Here is an 18,931-nt window from a genome sequence, read left to right as displayed (position 1 = left end):
CTCCCACGACTGGGTGCATCACACTTTTGCAAAGAACTTTACTGTTATTCACTGAAAGATATTTCTTATTGTTATTCCAAGTTGCTGTTTATTACCCCTGTTACTAAGCCCCTTGTATAATAGTTGTTATACATATAAAGTGGTTTTATCAACTCCTGACTGTTCCTGCCTCTTGGTCACTGTGCGTTTTATTCCAACACCTGTGTTACACACACATGCCACAATAACACTGCAGCCTGTTGCTGCTAGCAATTTGGACATGTTCCTAGTGTTTCTTGTTTAGTCCTTTTACGGAAGGGAGAATTGTGGTAGATAACCGTGTCAAAAGTTAATTACGTACAGCATAGTGAAAAATGCATGATAAAAGAAAAAGTGGCTATGGACTTTTGACTGTAAAAAAAAAGAAAAACCATACCACAATATCTGGCAATAAAAATGTGATATACACAAACAGCACCATCACTGTCACTAGGCATTTGGGAAATAGAAGTACGAAACACGGGTCTCAGATTGCCTCATTTGCTTCCTGTTACGGATCCGGGTGGTGGAACCTCTGTGCTGCGGTGCAAGGAGGGACCCAGAGGGGCGTAACTAGGTATCAACTCGGACCGACCAAGGTCGTACGGCAGCTCAATCGACTCCGTGACCAGGGAGGGACCGAGCAGAGGGACCAGGTGATACTCTGGGGACGACCTTGTAAGAGAGCAGGTGACTTCCACGGGTCAGATGGCAAGGACTGACCGGTACAGCAGATGAGCACGGCAAGCAGGCTGACGGGGGGTCCAGACAGACGGACTGGCAGACACGGCAAGAACAAGCAGGAGCCTCTAGGTAGGCTGACAGGTAGGCACGGCAGGTAACAGGCGGGAGCCTCTATTTAGGCTGTCAGGCAGGCAAGGCAAGTAACGAGCAGGAGCCTCTAGGTAGGCAGTCAGGTGGTCACGGCAAGTGACAGGCAGGAGCCTCTAGGTAGGCTGTCAGGTGATCACGGCAAGTGACAGGCAGGAGCCCCTAGGTAGGCTGTCAGGCAGGCAAGGCAAGTGACGGGCAGGGGCTTCCAGGTAAGCAGGTGGACAGAGCCCATAGACAGACTGGCGGACTGGACTGTAGACAGACTGGCGGGCTGGAGAGTAGACAAGCAGACGGACTGGACTTGTAGTCAGGCTGGCAGGCTGGAATTGAAGTCAGGCTGGCGGGCTGGACTAGTAGTCAGGCTAGCAGCGGGACCTGAGGGCTGAAGCAGAGTATCAAACACAAAGCTACAACCTCGCACGGGAACCTCCATATTGGGGGAGGTGCCTTTCATAGGGGAAGTCCTCTGGCCATTGGCCAGGGACTTTTTAGGATGGCGCGCCCCTTTAAGAGGGCGGGAGCGCGCGCGTGCCCTAAGCCCAAGGGCCAGGGAAGCTGCATGCACTAGCAGCAGCTGCAGGGAGGCCAGAAGACGCCGGAGCAGGACTGCGGCGGTAAGGGGGGCGGCGTCTCTGCCGTACAGGAGGCAGAGACGCCGATGCTACACCTCCCAATTGGATTTGGGGTCAGCACACTGGACCAGTGGCAAAAACTGGCACAGTTTGCCATGGGTATACTGTTTTGGCCAGCCTACCATGTACTGTCAAAAAGAGTATTTAGCATGGGAAGTAGCTTTTCATGCTCAAGCACATCAGATTGTCTACTACAATTGTGGAAAATACTACATTTGTGAAAATTAATAAGGCATGAATCAGTGCCAATTTTCATTCACCTATGGCTGATGCCAATAGTTAGATTGGCATAGCATTGTCATGTCTGTTTATTGTCATCTATTCTATACTGCTCTGCTGCTACCAGTGTGAATGTCCCCCAAAGTTTGGGCATCTCCTGCCTATCCATCATGTTATATGTGTACTGTGCTGCTGATGGAGCTGTCAATGCCGGCTCTACATAGCCAGAGCTCTACTTGCCTATTCCATCGTATTTTATACAGTGCAGTTGCTGGCACTGCCACTGCTGATAAACCTGCCACATAACTCTTGTCTCTCTATTGTGTTCTATAGCTATATTGTACTTCTGCTGAGAACACTATCCAGCATAAGGGAAATAAACATGATATAGCTCCAAAAAAATGGAAATTTGCATAGGATTTAAAAAAAAGCCTTTGCTTCTTCAATTTACAAACATTATACATTTTTCTGGTACCAGAACAGGGATATTTTTGCAGAGCTTATTAAAAAGCCATTACTTCTTCACTTTCCATACAAAAAAACCTACTGCTGATTTCAAAAAAGGATATTTTTTGGAAGTCTTGTTAAAGAACTAATGCGTCCTCATTTCTCTAAATAACAAACTTGCTGCTACTCCTAAAAGGGAATAATTTTCGTACAAATTTTGTCAAAACATCATGGCTTCTTCTGTGAACGCTGCCTGTGTAGAAAACAATAGCGCAACAGGCATCTGCCCCTAAAAGGGATAATTTTTCTTACCCATTTTTTCAATGTTATAAAACATAATAAGTCTGTCTGTACAGTTTGTTAAATAGGTTGTTGATTACCACCAATTACCATCTGTTTACTGATAGTCATATAAAATATGTTGAGGTCACCTTGATATTACTAAGGCTGTGTTGGTTGGTCTTAAAGACCTTGAAAGAGGTTCAATACAGTCCCATGTCTTTACAGGGCAATTGGAAGCTTTGAAATACTTGTAATTTTCAGACAATCAATTCTCTTCAAATCAAACCGTTGTGTTGCTTGTTCATTACTGAAGATCTGAGCTGACAAAAGAGTGGAGGCTGTCACTGTGTATATCGCAAAGTGAACTGCACAAGGACGAGCCCCATCACTGAAACGAGCATCACTGACGCTTCGTTTCAGGGAGGGGGCAGAGACTGTAACAGTGACTGCAGCCTCTGCCCCTGCTCTGATGGCGCTTCCTTTGGGTATCCCAGGATGCATCATTGGCTCGCAAATGAAACGTCATCATACAGGAAGTAAAAAAAAAATAGACTAACAGTTTTTCAACTTTTAAAGCAAGTATATTAGAAAATAGCTTAGATTATGGCATCAAATAGATAGGTATTTAGATAAAATTTACTTGTTCCTTCGGACCACCCCCTTAAGGAATGCCAGTTCCCCCAATTTTTTTTCAGACAAATTCTGACAAAAGACTTTCTAGTTAAGTCAAATATTTGCATTTGAATCCCAACCCAATATGATTTTATGTATCTTTTACTGATGTTATAGAAATATGTACATAAATCTTAAAGCTATATATAAACCTGAATGCTTATATATATATAACTTACTGAGTTTAGCTAAATATTAACCACTTTACCTTTACGAAGAAATCCATTTTCACTGGCTTCTATAAGCTTGGTTGGGTAAAATGTATAATTGGCGTCTGGATCATCTTTCATGGTTTTAAACGTTGCTTTTCCCACCACCATGTCAACTGCTTTCACATCAAGACTTTTGTCTAAAAATTTACATATTTTCAGCACAGCAGATCTAAGGTCCTGAAATGAAAAAGAAAAGCTACAAGAATACACACAAAGAGAATACTTAATGTGAATTTGTAAGTTATCATTAGTATTACAGTATAACCATCCTTTAACTCATGTTTGAGATATGAAATATCACATAGATTTAATTCATGAGCTCATTCAGAAGATATACAGTTGGAACCAGAAGTTTACATACGCTATATAAAAATGCACATATGCATGTTTTTCTCAATATCTGACATTGAACATAATTTTTAATATTTGCCAAATGCCAGAATAATGAGAGAGAATGTTTTAAATCATTTTTATTACTTATTGCAAAGTCAAAAGTTTACATACACTAAGATTACTATGCCTTTAAACAATTCTGGACTGCCCATATAATGCTGTCATGTGATTGGAAGCTTCTGATCATTTTTTTGGCAACATCTGAGTTAATTAGCCAAGATATCAGGAAGAGAAATGTGGACTTGCACAAGTCTGTCTCATCCTTGGGTACAATTTCAAGATACCTGAAGGTGGTCCTGTGGTCTGATGAAACTAAAATTGAACTTTTTGAGCATAATGATCATTGTTACGTTTGGAGAAAAAATGGAGAAGCTTGGAAGCCTAAGAACAACATCCCAAATGTGAAACACGGGGGTGGCAGCATCATGTTGTGGGGTTGTTTTGCTGCAGGAGGGACTGGTGCACTTCACAAAATAGATGGCATCATGAGAAAAGAAGATTATGTAGCAATACTGACGCAACATCTCAAGACATCAGCCAGGAAGTTAAAGCTTGGGCGGAAATGGGTCTTCCAAATGGACAATGACCTGAAGCATACGGCCAAAATGGTAACAAAGTGGCTTAAGGATAACAAAGTCAATGTTTTGGAGTGGCCATCACAAAGGCCTGATCTCAATCCTATTGAAAATTTATGGCAAAGCTGAAAAGGCAGGTGCGAGCAAGTGCAACCTACAAACCTGGATCAGTTACACCAGTTTTGTCAGGAGGAATGGGCCCAAATTCTGACCAACTATTGTGAGAAGCTTGTGGAAGGATATCCCAAACATTTGACCCAAGTCATTCAGTTTAAGGGCAATGGTACCAAATACTTATGAAATGTATGTAAACTTTTGACTTTACAGTAAGTAATAAAAATGCCTTAAAACATTCTCTCTTTCTTATTATTCTGGCATTTGGCAAATAGTAAAAAAAATAATGGTAATCCTAATTGACCTAAAACGGGAAAGGTTTATTCTGATTTCATGTCAGATATTGAGAAAAACATGCATATGTGTCTTTTTATATAGTGTATGTAAACTTCTGGTTTCAACTGTATATTTAGTGGTCTTGAAAGATAATTCAATTCTCAAGCTTTCAGTAATAATACAATTCTAAAGCTTTCAATAATAAAGTACTTAAGAACAGAAACAATTGATTTACTCAATGGCTACCATATTGTACTTTATTAGTATGCACAGATAAAGGCCCTGAATAAGATTGCTGTTGTCTAGTGATGAGCGAGCACTAAAATGCTCAGGTACTTGTTGTTTGAGTGACGAAAACTGGAATGCTCGAGTGCTCAGACCGAGTAACGACCCAATGTAAGCCTATGGGAAACTTGAACATTTTTTCGGCTGCTCCCCCCGGCGGTCTGCAGAAGGCAATGACATGGGATCAGCATTCGGAAGACGCCTGGAAGCATTTCTGACACACAGGTCACTGCTGTCAACAATGTTGTCAGAGGTATTATGCCACATTTACAGACTCACAATAAAACATGCAAAAACGAAACCAAAATGGATTTTCCTGGGAAATATGTTAAGGAACATCCTTTCCAGGGTAATGACTTGTATATGTGACACCCCAGGGGTCTGGTTGCCACAGTGATAGAGATATTACGTCTGAGAGCAGGTGGGAGGTCCTTTGGTCAGGGATCCTGTGCATGCCACACCTCCTGCCCAGTCTTGGGAGGGGAAGGACTTCCCCTATATAAACCTGGGGCTGAGGCAGGGTAGGGAGTTCTGAGAGGAGAAGACAGGGAGCAGAGCTGCTCTATGGGCTCTGCTCCACAGGCAGGCCCTGTCCTGGGGCCTGAGCCTGGAGTCAAGGAGAGTAGAGACAAGAAACAGCAGAAGCAATACTACTACGAGTCAGGGGCTGGCAGCTGCAGAGCTCGCCCTGACTGAGAAGCTTTCTTACCGGACCCGGCGTCCGAGGCTGTGGGGACTAACTCTTACCCAGCAGCAGAAGCCGACCGGCAGGGGATTTCAGGTCCTCTGGCCCAGAAGCCCGAAGGCACGGTCACACGCGTGGGACCAGCACCGCCATCGTGGAGCGGAAGCCATTAGAAGGCCCCGAGTCACCGGCCATACGGGTGAGCACCACACGGTACACTCAGGGACGTGGGCTACTTATTCCCGCCTCTAGCAAGGTAGCCAGAAGAGTACAGTTAGTTGGGAAGGCCTACAACTCCGCCTGGCCAGGGGAAATCCCATCTGCTCAAGGACTGACCAGGCCCCTATCACTAGCAAGTACTCCGGGAGGGTCTATCTTTGTCACCAGTAAAGACCCTGAACTACACCGCACCGTCTCTGAGTGGTTCCTGCTACCCCCATCATCCACGTCGGCTGCCCTGAGGCCATACCCCTCCCGTTGGGGGTTATACCATCCACGCTGCACCATCCTTCCACCGGCCTCAGCGGTCTGCCCTGCAGCGGCAGCTCCATAGCTGCATTCAACGGGTGGCGTAGTCACCAACCATCTACTGCTAGTACATCGCCGCTCAGTTTGACTCCCTGGGCACGGACCGGGTCGCCGCCACGAGACTACAACCCTCAAGAGATCCGGCTCCGGGTAAGCTCCCGCGTGCGCAACGCAGCGCGACACAGGCCCAGGGGCGCGTCAACTTTGGCGTAGTCGGCAGGATTTCGTGCCCGCAACCACCGGGTACTGCGTGCCTGAAAAAGAGACTTTTCAAACTTACCAGTGGTGAAGATTCCCGCCATCCGGCGCCATCTTCTGCCTTCTTCCCGCCATCCGAGGAGTTTTCCCGCCATCCGGCGCCATCTTCTGCCTTCTTCCCGCCATCCGAGGAGTTTTCCCGCCATCCGGCGCCATCTTGGAGACGCCGCGCGGGAAGAAGAGGGGCGTGGACTCCGAAAGCGCGCGAGAACTGAAGCCCCGCCTCACGTCCGGACGTTGCGTAAGGTCCTGGAAGGAGCCCAGCAGACGCCGACGTCACAGGAGCGCGACGCCAGGTCCTCTACCCCGACGATTGACTGCGGAGCCGCGGCCTACGGAAGAGGATCTCCGGAAGGTAGGCCACGGTCCACTAGGGGGGAGGAGGACACCAGGAACGGACAGCAAGATGGCGGACCGGCAGCAGACTAAGCTGCCCAGCATCGGCAGTGCCCCAGTCGTCGCCGGCCCCGACCAGTGCCGGGAGAAGACGCGTGACGCAGGAGCGGTCGCGGGAGCAGGTAAGAGGAGTCTCCCTGTCCCGGACGCTGCCAGCGTCAGCCTGCTCCCGGGCCCCCTGGTGGAGCCGCCGATTCCGGGCGCTGCAGACACCGACCTGCTCCAGCCCCCGCAACAAGCCCTGCGGCCAAGCCCTCCAGCCCTGGGCACTACCACCACCAGCCCGCGCCCAGGCCCAAAGTCGCACTCTCTGACCCTGGGCGTCATCAACGGCGACCCTCTCCAGGCCCGGTCGCAAGGCCTAGTGAACCAGGGCGCCGCTGTTCCAACAGTGCCCTCTACTTCCAAAGCACCCCCGGCCTGGTCGCAAGGCCGAGTACCCCCGGGCGCTGCCGCCCCTACGGCGCCCTCAACCTCCACAGTGCCACCCCTGGGCGCAGATCTTTTCGCACAACATGCCAGCCCGGACGGGCACCGCAGACGTGATCTCTATCCGGGTGATGTGGTTACTTTCACCCGGCATAAGGGTGCCAAAGGACTGTACGCCCTCCATGTACACCGTCTGACTGAGGAGGAGCTGCAGTACTACCAATACGAGGAAGGCCAAGAGGACCCGGACGGGTCTGAAGCCTACACACAAGAAGGAGCAGGAGGATGCCATTACTGAAGTACGGTAAAGTGGAACTGTACATAGTTACCCGTAGGGGTACTTGTGTTGCTAATTAAAATATGGTCCCCGTTGGGACAAGTGTGAACTGTTCCCGTGTGTCCCCTATCCTTAACCAGGCTGAGGACTGTGAGCAGCCATCCCATCTCCCCACAGGCTGAGGACTGTGAGCAGCCAATCCTTATCCCCACTGGCCGAGGACTGAGAGCGGCCATATCTTGTAAATATTATGTGTTTCCAGTTATTTATAGGAGTCCTTGGTGGATTTACCGGGAATCCTTTGTACAGTTAGTGGAGCGTAACCCAGGATGGACTAAAAGACTGTTAAGGACTCGGGGTAGGACAGACCCCTACCTGGTTACGTCTCCCTGTTTTGGTGAAATGGACACCTTGCTTTTCAAAACTGCACCCGGTTGCGGACACGCCGTAACCATCTTATGTGTTTTTCTTATTGTATTGTTATTGTTATACCTTGTTATGTTTTTCTAAAAAAATATGTTTAGTCCCGGAGTACTAAATTTCACTAGGGGGGAATGTGACACCCCAGGGGTCTGGTTGCCACAGTGATAGAGATATTACGTCTGAGAGCAGGTGGGAGGTCCTTTGGTCAGGGATCCTGTGCATGCCACACCTCCTGCCCAGTCTTGGGAGGGGAAGGACTTCCCCTATATAAACCTGGGGCTGAGGCAGGGTAGGGAGTTCTGAGAGGAGAAGACAGGGAGCAGAGCTGCTCTATGGGCTCTGCTCCACAGGCAGGCCCTGTCCTGGGGCCTGAGCCTGGAGTCAAGGAGAGTAGAGACAAGAAACAGCAGAAGCAATACTACTACGAGTCAGGGGCTGGCAGCTGCAGAGCTCGCCCTGACTGAGAAGCTTTCTTACCGGACCCGGCGTCCGAGGCTGTGGGTACTAACTCTTACCCAGCAGCAGAAGCCGACCGGCAGGGGATTTCAGGTCCTCTGGCCCAGAAGCCCGAAGGCACGGTCACACGCGTGGGACCAGCACCGCCATCGTGGAGCGGAAGCCATTAGAAGGCCCTGAGTCACCGGCCATACGGGTGAGCACCACACGGTACACTCAGGGACGTGGGCTACTTATTCCCGCCTCTAGCAAGGTAGCCAGAAGAGTACAGTTAGTTGGGAAGGCCTACAACTCCGCCTGGCCAGGGGAAATCCCATCTGCTCAAGGACTGACCAGGCCCCTATCACTAGCAAGTACTCCGGGAGGGTCTATCTTTGTCACCAGTAAAGACCCTGAACTACACCGCACCGTCTCTGAGTGGTTCCTGCTACCCCCATCATCCACGTCGGCTGCCCTGAGGCCATACCCCTCCCGTTGGGGGTTATACCATCCACGCTGCACCATCCTTCCACCGGCCTCAGCGGTCTGCCCTGCAGCGGCAGCTCCATAGCTGCATTCAACGGGTGGCGTAGTCACCAACCATCTACTGCTAGTACATCGCCGCTCAGTTTGACTCCCTGGGCACGGACCGGGTCGCCGCCACGAGACTACAACCCTCAAGAGATCCGGCTCCGGGTAAGCTCCCGCGTGCGCAACGCAGCGCGACACAGGCCCAGGGGCGCGTCATATACAGTTGTGCTCAAAAGTTTACATAGCCCCGCAGAATTTTTCCTTTCTTGGCTTTGTTTCAGAGAATATGAATGATAACAATAAAACTTTTTTTTCCACTCATGGTTATTGGTTGGGTGAAGCCATTTATTGTCAAATTACTGTGTTTTCTATTTTTAAATCTTAATGACAACCAAAAGCATCAAAAGTTCACATACCCCAGTTCTTAATACTGTGTATTGCCGTCTCTAACATCAATGACGGCTTGAAGTTTTTTGTGGTAGTTGTGGATGAGGTTCTTTAATTTCTCAAATGGTAAAGCTGCCCATTCTTCTTGGCAAAAAGCCTCCAGTTCCTGTAAATTCCTGGGCTGTCTAGCATGAATGTGCGTTTGAGATCTCCCCAGAGTGGCTCAATGATATTGAGGTCAGGACACTGAGATGGCCACTCCAGAACCTTCACTTTATTCTGCTGTAGCCAATGACAGGTCGACTTGGCCTTGTGTTTTGGATCGTTGTCATGTTGGAATGTCCAAGTACGTCCCATGCGCAGCTTCCAGGCTGATGAGTGCAAATTTGCCTCCAGTATTTGCTAATAACGTGCTGCATTCATCTTTCCTTCAACTTTTACAAAGTTCCCTGTGCCTTTGTAGCTCACACATCCCCAAAACATCAGCGATCCACCTCCGTGCTTTACAGTAGGAATGGTGTTCCTTTCATCATAGGCCTTGTTGACCTCTCTCTAAATGTAACGTTTATGGTTGTGGCCTAAAAGTTCAATTTTGGTCTCATCACTCCAAATTACCTTGTTCCAGCAGTTTTGAGGCTTGTCTCTGTGCTGTTTGGCGTATTGTAGGCAAGATACTTTGTGGCATTTGCGCAGTAATGGCTTTCTTCTGGCGACTCGACCATCCAGCCCATTTTTCTTCAAGTGCCTCCTTATTGTGCATCTTGAAACACCACACTGCTAGTTTTCAGAGAGTCGTGAATTTCAGCTGATATTATTTGTGGGTTTTTCTTTGCAACCCGAACAATTTTCCTGGCAGTTGTGGTTGAAAATTTTTGTTGGTCTACCTGACCGAGGTTTGATTTTTACAGAGCCCCTGATTTTCCATTTGTTAATCACTGTCTCAACGCTGCTGACTGGCATTATCAATTCCTTGGATATTTTTTTGTATCCCTTTCCTGTGATATACAGTTCAACTACCTTTTCCCATAGATCCGTTAACAATTCTTTTGCTTTCCCCATGACTCACAATCCAGAAACGTCAGTGACTTGGTTAAAGATACAAGAGTCTGCCTGGATCCCAGAAACTCACTCAGCTTTTATGCACACACACTGATTCACGCAAACAGGTCACAGGTGAGGATGTTACCTTTAGTAGCCATTCAAACCCATTTGTGTCAAATTCTGTGCATGTTAATATCAGGCTAAAATCACCAGGGTATGTGAACTTTTGATCAGGGTCATTTGGATGTTTTTGGTAGTCATTAAGATTTAAAAAGAGAAAACAGTAGTTTGACAATAAAGGCTTCACCCAACCAATAACCACGAGTGGAGAAAAAGTTTTTTTGTTATCATTCATATTCTCTGAAACAAGGCCAAGTAAGGAAAAATTCTGCCAGGCTATGTCAACTTTTGAGCACAACTGTATAAGGCAAAATAAATAAACAAAAACAAAAATGCTCCTTCACACCTTGGGCTATGTTCACACGTAGCGTTTTTGATGCGTTTTTGGACTTTTACTTTGCTTTCAATGGTGAAAACTGCATTCACCGGGAAATGTCATTTTAACATTTTACAACCTTATCTGGCCATGTGGTGTGTGAAACATTATCAGACACATCCTGTTTCATTAATGAAGGAGGGACTCTGAAAGTCACAAACACTATTTTTCAGCCTTACTATTCTTAAAGGGCCAGCAGTCGGCTATGCTTTGCTATTACCATTATTAAAGAGTGGGTCTCCTATACTGTTATTGCGTATGCAGTGACTGCAAGGGCTGCCAAAAATTTGGATGCACCCCCTAAACCCCTTTAAAGAGACATAGAGGAGGGTCTCAGTAAAAAAAATGTTCCCATTATAAAGGAGTGGGTCTCCTATAGTGGTAATGCAGTGACTGCAAGGGCTGCCAAAATTTGGGAAAACCCCACTAGCAATTTAAAGACACATAGAGCTGCGCCACAGTAATGACATGTTCACATTAGAAAGGAGAGGGTCTGCTATCGAGTTATAGGGTATGCAGTGAGTCAAACGGCTGCCAAAATTTAGGAAAAAGGCAATAACAATTTAAAGAGACATAGAGCTGGGCCACAGTAACGACATGTTCCCATTAGAAAGAAGAGGGTGTTAGAACCCTCCTGTTAGTTTTTCTATCTTGTGTTTTGCGGTCACGTGACCATCTGCTTTTATATTCCAGCTACACCCTTCTGGCTGTGCTGGACTTCAGTGTTGTTTGACTGTTTTGCTAGCCTGGTGCTTCACTGCCTTTCTCTGTCAGTTCGCTTGGTCCACTGGGACCTCTAGTACATTTTTGTCAGTTTGTCTTTTGTGTTCTACAACAACTTCTGTTTAGTAGGTGTCCCATTTTTGTCCCAGTCCTTAGTTCTTTTAGGGACCCCTCCCTTAATTCTATAGGTCTTCGTTCAGACTAGCCGAGGACTAAGGCGGGTTTGTTCACTAGGAACAGGCAGCCCGCTACATCGTAGGGATTCAGCTTAGTCTTACTGTAGGGACAGCTTCCCCTATCTTTCCTTAGTACATGTTGCAGATCATAACAGTAAGTCCAGCCCAAAAATCTAAAAGGAATGAAATTCGGGGATCAGTATGGTTTCCGTCCAGGATTTGGCTCACGCTTGCAGGGATTGTCTCTGGAGGTAGCCGAGCTCCAGCAACACGTGAGTAGCTGTTCTGGAGCGCATTTTGTCGAACCCAAGGTAGGACTGCCTGATGTTTTTTATGGTAAACAGCAAGATTTTTTTTCCTTTAAAAATGCTTGTTTGTTATATTTTCGTTTGAGACCAAGATCCTCTGGGAATGAATCACAGCACATTGGTTTTATTATGTCACTTTTGCGCAAAGAACCACAGGGGTGGGCCTTTTCTCTCCAACCTAATGATCCGTGTTTAAGGTCTGTTGAAGAATTTTTTTCTGCTATGGGGCTATTATATGACAATCCTGATCGAATCTCATCTGCTGAATCAGAACTTAGACGTTTGAATCAGGGGTCAGATGATGTTGAAAATTATTGCACACACTTCAGGAGATGGGCCTCAGAAGTTAAATGGAATGATTCTGCGCTGAGATGTTTATTTCTTGCTGGTCTGAGTGAAAGGGTTAAGGATTTGCTAATTGCATTCCCTGCACCTGAGACTCTGCAGGAAGCTATGCAGTTAGCTGTTTGTGTGGACAGGAGACTGAGGTCAAGGGTGAATGATGTAAAAACTCCTGTAACATCAGGTCCTAATTCCCAGAAAATCTGCTCTGACAGCGAAGAAACAATGGACGTTGGAGCGATGTCACTCCGCTCTCAGGAAAGAGACCGGAGATTCGCCGAGGGTTTGTGTCTTTATTGTGGTAAAGCTGACCATTTGATTAAGTATTGTGAGCGTGGTTTAAGTAAAGGAAAAAAAAAGGTCAGTTACGCCCGTATAGCTTGTTTACGCTCTGCAGGAGTATTTCTTTCTGGGAGTACTACTCTGCAGGGAGACTTAATGTGATTGATAAAGTGTTTTTGGAAAATCTTAAATTGAAATCCAAACCTTTGTCATCACCTATTTCTGTGGTTGCAATTGATAACACTCCTTTGAAATGTATTACTCACAAGACTGCTGCTTTTCTCCTCACTATCAATGGAGTTCACGAAGAAATTTTGGACTTGGTTGTTTTGGATAATTTGTCCTCTCCATTTGTTCTAGGATTGCCTTGGTTAAAACTGCACAATCCTTTATTGGACTGGTCTACTAAAGTGATTAAGTCTTGGAGTCCGAAGTGCTATGATAAATGTTGTAATGGTCGCATTGCGGCTGTGGAAAAAGGGGAATTACCGGTTCGTATTCAAGATTTTTGGAGGGTTTTTTCGGAGGAGGAGTCACAAGTTTTACCTCCTCATAGGGATTATGATTGCGCCATTGAGTTTGTTCAGGGTGCTACTCTTCCCAAGAGTCGCTTGTTTAATCTGACCATCCCTGAAAGAAAGGCTTTGGAGGAGTACATAGAGACTAGCCTGGCTGCTGGTCACATTAGACCTTCTAAGTCGACTGTGGCAGTTGGATTCTTCTTTGTTAAAAAAAAGGACGGCGGTTTACGTCCATGTCTGGATTTTCGTGAAATTAATAAGATTACCGTACGCAATTCCTACCCATTGCCGTTAATTCCTGACTTGTTTAACCAGTTAGTGGGAGCCAAGTGGTTCTCCAAAATTGATCTCCGGGGGGCATACAATTTGTTACGAGTGAAGGAGGGTGATGAATGGAAAACTGCTTTTAACACTCCGGTAGGTCATTTTGAGAATCTGGTGATGCCTTTTGGTCTTAATAATGCACCTGTATTTTTTCAGAACCTTATTAATGACATCCTGAGACCTTTGATTGGTAAGAATGTGGTTGTGTATTTGGATGACATTTTGATTTACTCGCCAGATCTGGAATCCCATTGGCAGAGTGTACGTGAAGTTTTGCAGTTATTGAGTGATAATTCACTCTTTATTAAGCTGGAGAAATGTGTGCTTGCTGTGCAGAAAATTAGTTTTTTGGGCTACATTGTCTCCAGCAAGGGTTTTGAGATGGACCCTGTGAAGGTTAAGGCTGTGCAGGAATGGCCTAGGCCTATTGGTTTGAAATCTATACAGAGATTTTTGGGTTTTGCCAATTATTACAGGAAATTCATTAAGAATTTTTCTGTAATTGTTAAACCTCTAACCGATCTCACCAGGAAAGGTGCGAATACGGCCCAGTGGACTACTGAGGCCATTGAAGCGTTTGAGTATCTTAAAGATAGGTTCAGTTCTGCCCCTATGTGACGCCCAGCTGCGCTTGATATCACAGATCCTAGAAGAGTGCATTGATGGGTTCCTCCACAAGAGGCCCCCATAAACATCCACACATCTCCACCTTCCACCTCAGACCAGCAGAGGGAGCCCGTTAGGGATATAAATAGGAAAGGTGGAGCTAGGCAGTTAGGAGTTCCTCTGGAGAGTTCAGCAAGTACAGACCTGAATACAGAGTCAAGCTCAGTCTAGTCAAGTCCGTTGAGAGAGTTCCTGCAGTAGGTCAGCCTGCAGTGGAGCATAATTCAGACTCAGTTGTAGCTCAGAATAGTGAGCTTAAGGTGTGCCGGCGCCATAAGATCGGTGAAGCGCAGCAAGCTGCCGTTAGTGTGAGTAGCCTAGTGAGGGCCCGAGCGTGGCTGAAGGCGAGTGGAAAGTGAGTAGCAGTGGGGGCAGAGGAGCTTACCCAGCTCACCCCGAAACATATACTGGACACCGGGATCTCTACGACCCAGTAAGGCATAACCGGAATTCCTGGAGAACTACAGGTCCCAGGTTCACCAGAGAGCTGATACTTAACAGAGCCAGGAGACACATAGGCCCCGTAAGCTGGGAGCGTGCATTCCAAGAAAAGGCCCTACCACAACGTCAGCCGGTGCAGGACAGAGATAAAGTTAGGCCTAGCTCCAGGCAGGTCAGAAACGTACTACGCAGAGGCAAGAAACAGGAGGCCCTACACCCGCTCATTGGGGCGGATCCTGATATGCACCCTTCACCCTACAGTGCTCCGGGATGTGCCTGAATTACCACCAGTAAAAGGTACTGAAGTGACTACTGTGTCCGTCCCCGTTCTTGCTCTGACCCAGCTGTGTCTCGCCTGTCCTGCATACCCCTCTCCGTACGCTGCCCTGAGGCCTACCTCCACCTGTGGGGAGCTATACCATCGAGCTGCCTTGTCACCGGCCTCAGTGGACTGTCGCAGCACTGGTGATTCTCACCAGAAACCACAGGTGGCGTCACGAACCTTCATAAAACTAACAAACCTATTATCCCAGTATACAATCCCCTTTTTAAAGCTGACCCAAGGGTACGGGCTCGGGAGCCGACCACCGCGACATACCCAAAGGCCAGGCAAAGGCCCGGGTACCGAGTCATCCCCATCACCTGGGCTAATCACCTATCCTTATGCAGCCTGATGAGACCAAGCCTTTTTTGGTCGAGGTCAATGCATCATCGTTGGGGTCGGAGCAGTTTTGTCTCAGGAGAACAAGGTTGGAGTACATCCTTGTGCCTTCTTTTCGAGGAAATTTTCGGAAACTGAACTGAATTATGATGTTGGAAATCGGGAGTTGCTGGCTATTAAACTTGCGTTTGAACATTGGCGTCATTTTTTGGAAGCGCTAGATTTCCTATTCAGGTTTTCACAGATCATAAGAATCTGATCTATCTGGATGCTGCCAAGCACTTGAATGCCCGTCAAGCTAGGTGGGCACTTTTTTTTTCTCAGTTTCATTTTTCTGTTACCTATATCCCTGGTACTAAGAATGTTAAAGCCGATGCTTTATCTCGCAGCTTCTCTCCTACGGTCGGTGCCGAGGAGGAGGAGAGCATTTTACAGAAAGGAGTTGTGGTGGCGGCTTTGGACTCCGTTTTGGAGAATGGGATTCTGAAAGCTCAAGATGATGCTCCATCTAACACTCCCCATGGGAGGTTGTTCGTGCCTAGAGCCTTTAGGAGAGATTTGTTTGTGGAGTATCATGAGTCTCGGTTGGCAGGTCATCCAGGAATTTCGGAAACTAAGAGACTTATCAGTCGCAGTTTTTGGAGGCCAGGATGGCAGAAGGAAGTCATCAAGTGGGTGCGTCAGTGTACTGTGTGTGCTAGGTCAAAGGCTTCACATACTCCTGCTGTGGGGTTGCTTTGCCCTCTGGAAGCTCCTAGTGCGCCTTGGACACATCTCAGAATGGATTTTATTACTGATCTTCCTGTGTCTGAGGGTTTTACTGTCATCTGGGTGGTCGTGGACCGTTTTAGTAAGATGTGTCACTTGGTTCCATTCATTAAGTTGCACTGCACCAAGACACTCGCTAAGGCGTTTGTTAAGGAGATTGTCAAACTCCATGGTGTTCCCACAGATATTGTTTCTGATCGAGGACCTCAGTTTGTGGCTCGCTTTTGGCGTGCTTTTTGTGACAGGTTGGGAGTCCATTTGTCATTTTCGTCTGGTTATCATCCTGAGTCTAATGGACAGACTGAAAGAAAGAACCAGGATGTTGAACAGTTTTTGCGTTGTTTTGTGGCAGACAATCAAGAGGTGTGGTCTGAGTTTCTGCCTCTCGCAGAATTTGCTCTTAACAATCATACATCCTCTTCTGCTGGGTGTTCTCCTTTTTTTGTTGTACTGGGAGACATCCGTCTTTTGGTTTGTTCTCCAAATTAGGGTCGGCGGTGCCGGAGGAGGAGAATTTTTCCGGTGATTTGGAGAGAGTTTGGACTAATGTACGTTGCAACCTTCAAGAGGCTAACAAGAAGTTCAAGAAGTATTTTGACAGGAAACGTAAAAAAGTTTTGTTTACTGTGGGTGACATGGTTTGGTTGTCCTCGAAGAACCTGCGGTTGAGGATTCCCTCTAAAAAACTGGGTCCTAAGTTTGTGGGTCCATTTAAAGTGCTTCAGGTTGTTAACCCGTCTGCTGTTAGGTTGGATGTCCCTACTTCCTGGAAGATTAATCCTGTGTTTCATGTTTCCTTGTTGAAAAAGGCTGACGTATCTGATAGGGATGCCACTGTCACAGTTCCTCCTGTGGTGGAAGACGGCGAATTTGAAATTTCGCGTGTCTTGAATTCTAGATGGCATAGAGGGAGATTACAGTATCTTGTCTCCTGGAAGGGTTTCGGTCCCAAAGACAACTCCTGGGTAAGGACTGATGATGTCTCTGCTCATAGGCTTGTTAAAGCTTTCCACAGGAGGTTTCCGGATAGGCCTGGAGGAGCCGGAGGTTCCTCATAAAAGAGGGGGTACTGTTAGAACCCTCCTGTTAGTTTTTTTCTATCTTGTGTTTTGCGGTCACGTGACCATCTGCCTTTATATTCCAGCTCCGCCCTTCTGGCTGTGCTGGACTTCAGTGTTTTGTTTGACTGTTTTGCTAGCCTGGTGCTTCAGTGCCTTTCTCTGTCAGTTCGCTTGGTCCTCTGGGACCTCTAGTACATTTTTGTCAGTTTGCCTTTTGTGTTCTACAACAACTTCTGTTTAGGAGGTGTCCCATTTTTGTCCCAGTCCTTAGTTCTTTTAGGGTCCCTTCCCTTAATTCTATAGGTCTTCATTCAGACTAGCCGAGGATTAAAGCGGGTCTGTTCACTAGGAACAGGCAGCCCGCTACATCGTAGGGATTCAGCTTAGTCTTACTCTAGGGACAGCTTTCCCCTATCTTTCCTTAGTACATGTTGCAGATCATAACAGAGGGTCTGCTATCCAGTTATAGGGTATGCAGTGAGTCCAATGGCTGCCAAAATTTAGGAAAAACCCCACTAACAATTTAAAGACACATAGAACTGGGCCACAGTAACAAGCACGACATGTTCACATTAGAAAGGAAAGGGTCTGCTATACAGTTATAGGGTATGCAATGAGGCTAATGGCTGCCAAAATTTAGGCAAAACCCCACTAACAATTTAAAGACACATAGAGCTGGGTCACAGTAACGACATGTTCCCATTAGAAAGGAGAGGATCTCCTGAAAACAATGTTCCCATTATTAGGAAGTGAACATTGAAGCAACGGCTGCCAAAAATTTGGAGGCACTCCAATGCCCCTTGCAAAAACCAGGGATTGAAGCTTGAAGAGGACAATTTGCATATTCCAGGTGCCTTCTGGGAAAAGCAAAGAGTCTCCTTCAGCTAGAAGATCATTGAGTACAGCCGGGACCAGCTGCTTGGAAAGCATCGCCAAACCAGGGATTGAAGCTTGAAGAGGACAATTTGCATATTCCAGGTGCCTTCTGGGAAAAGCAAAGAGTCTCCTTCAGCTAGAAGATCGTTGGGTACAGCCGGGACCAGCTGCTTGGAAAGCATCGCCAAACCAGGGATTGAAGCTTGAAGAGGACAATTTGCATATTCCAGGTGCCTTCTGGGAAAAGCAAAAAGTCTCCTTCAGCTAGAAGATCGTTGGGTACAGCCGGGACCAGCTGCTTGGAAAGCATCGCCAAACCAGGGATTGAAGCTTGAAGAGGACAATTTGCATATTCCAGGTGCCTTCTGGGAAAAGCAAAGAGTCTCCTTCAGCTAGAAGATCATTGGGTACAGCCGGGACCAGCTGCTTGGAAAGCATCGCCAAACCAGGGATTGAAGCTTGAAGAGGACAATTTGCATATTCCAGGTGCCTTCTGGGAAAAGCAAAGAGTCTCCTTCAGCTAGAAGATCGTTGGGTACAGCCGGGACCAGCTGCTTGGAAAGCATCGCCAAACCAGGGATTGAAGCTTGAAGAGGACAATTTGCATATTCCAGGTGCCTTCTGGGAAAAGCAAAGAGTCTCCTTCAGCTAGAAGATCGTTGGGTACAGCCGGGACCAGCTGCTTGGAAAGCATCGCCAAACCGCGCTCCTTACGGCGCGCGAATTTGTTTAATTTGTTTATCCTAGGGTATCACAAGAAAGAAGACAGACATCAAGTCAGCAGGGACAAGGAGCAGCATGGCAGATGTGACAACCTACATGGTGAGCTGCAACATGTGCTACATGTTCACATATCGACCAGAAGCTGAAACCAACTTCACCTGCCAGAAGTGTAGACTACTGGCTCTTTTAGAAGAAAAGGTGACTGGAAGAAAGA

At 46.9% G+C, this 18,931-nt stretch overlaps 1 protein-coding gene across 3 annotated transcripts in view; it reads right to left on the bottom strand.

The window, feature by feature from the left end:
* LOC141259632 (amine sulfotransferase-like) overlaps positions 1-18,931 on the bottom strand; it is a 209,187-nt gene that overhangs the window by 16,102 nt on the left and 174,154 nt on the right. For all 3 annotated transcript variants that reach the window (XM_073675893.1, XM_073675890.1, XM_073675892.1), the window contains exon 6: positions 3,313-3,493. In XM_073675893.1, coding sequence (XP_073531994.1) covers positions 3,313-3,493 — 181 coding nt within the window. The remainder of the gene's footprint in view (positions 1-3,312; positions 3,494-18,931) is intronic.

This window comes from Phyllobates terribilis, unplaced genomic scaffold (genome assembly GCF_046119375.1).
Source record: "Phyllobates terribilis strain yellow unplaced genomic scaffold, ASM4611937v1 Scaffold_3__8_contigs__length_932513732, whole genome shotgun sequence".
Lineage (NCBI taxonomy): Eukaryota > Metazoa > Chordata > Amphibia > Anura > Dendrobatidae > Phyllobates > Phyllobates terribilis.
The sequence above is the reverse complement of the archived record's forward strand: the minus strand, read 5'-3'. Positions and strand labels throughout refer to the sequence as shown.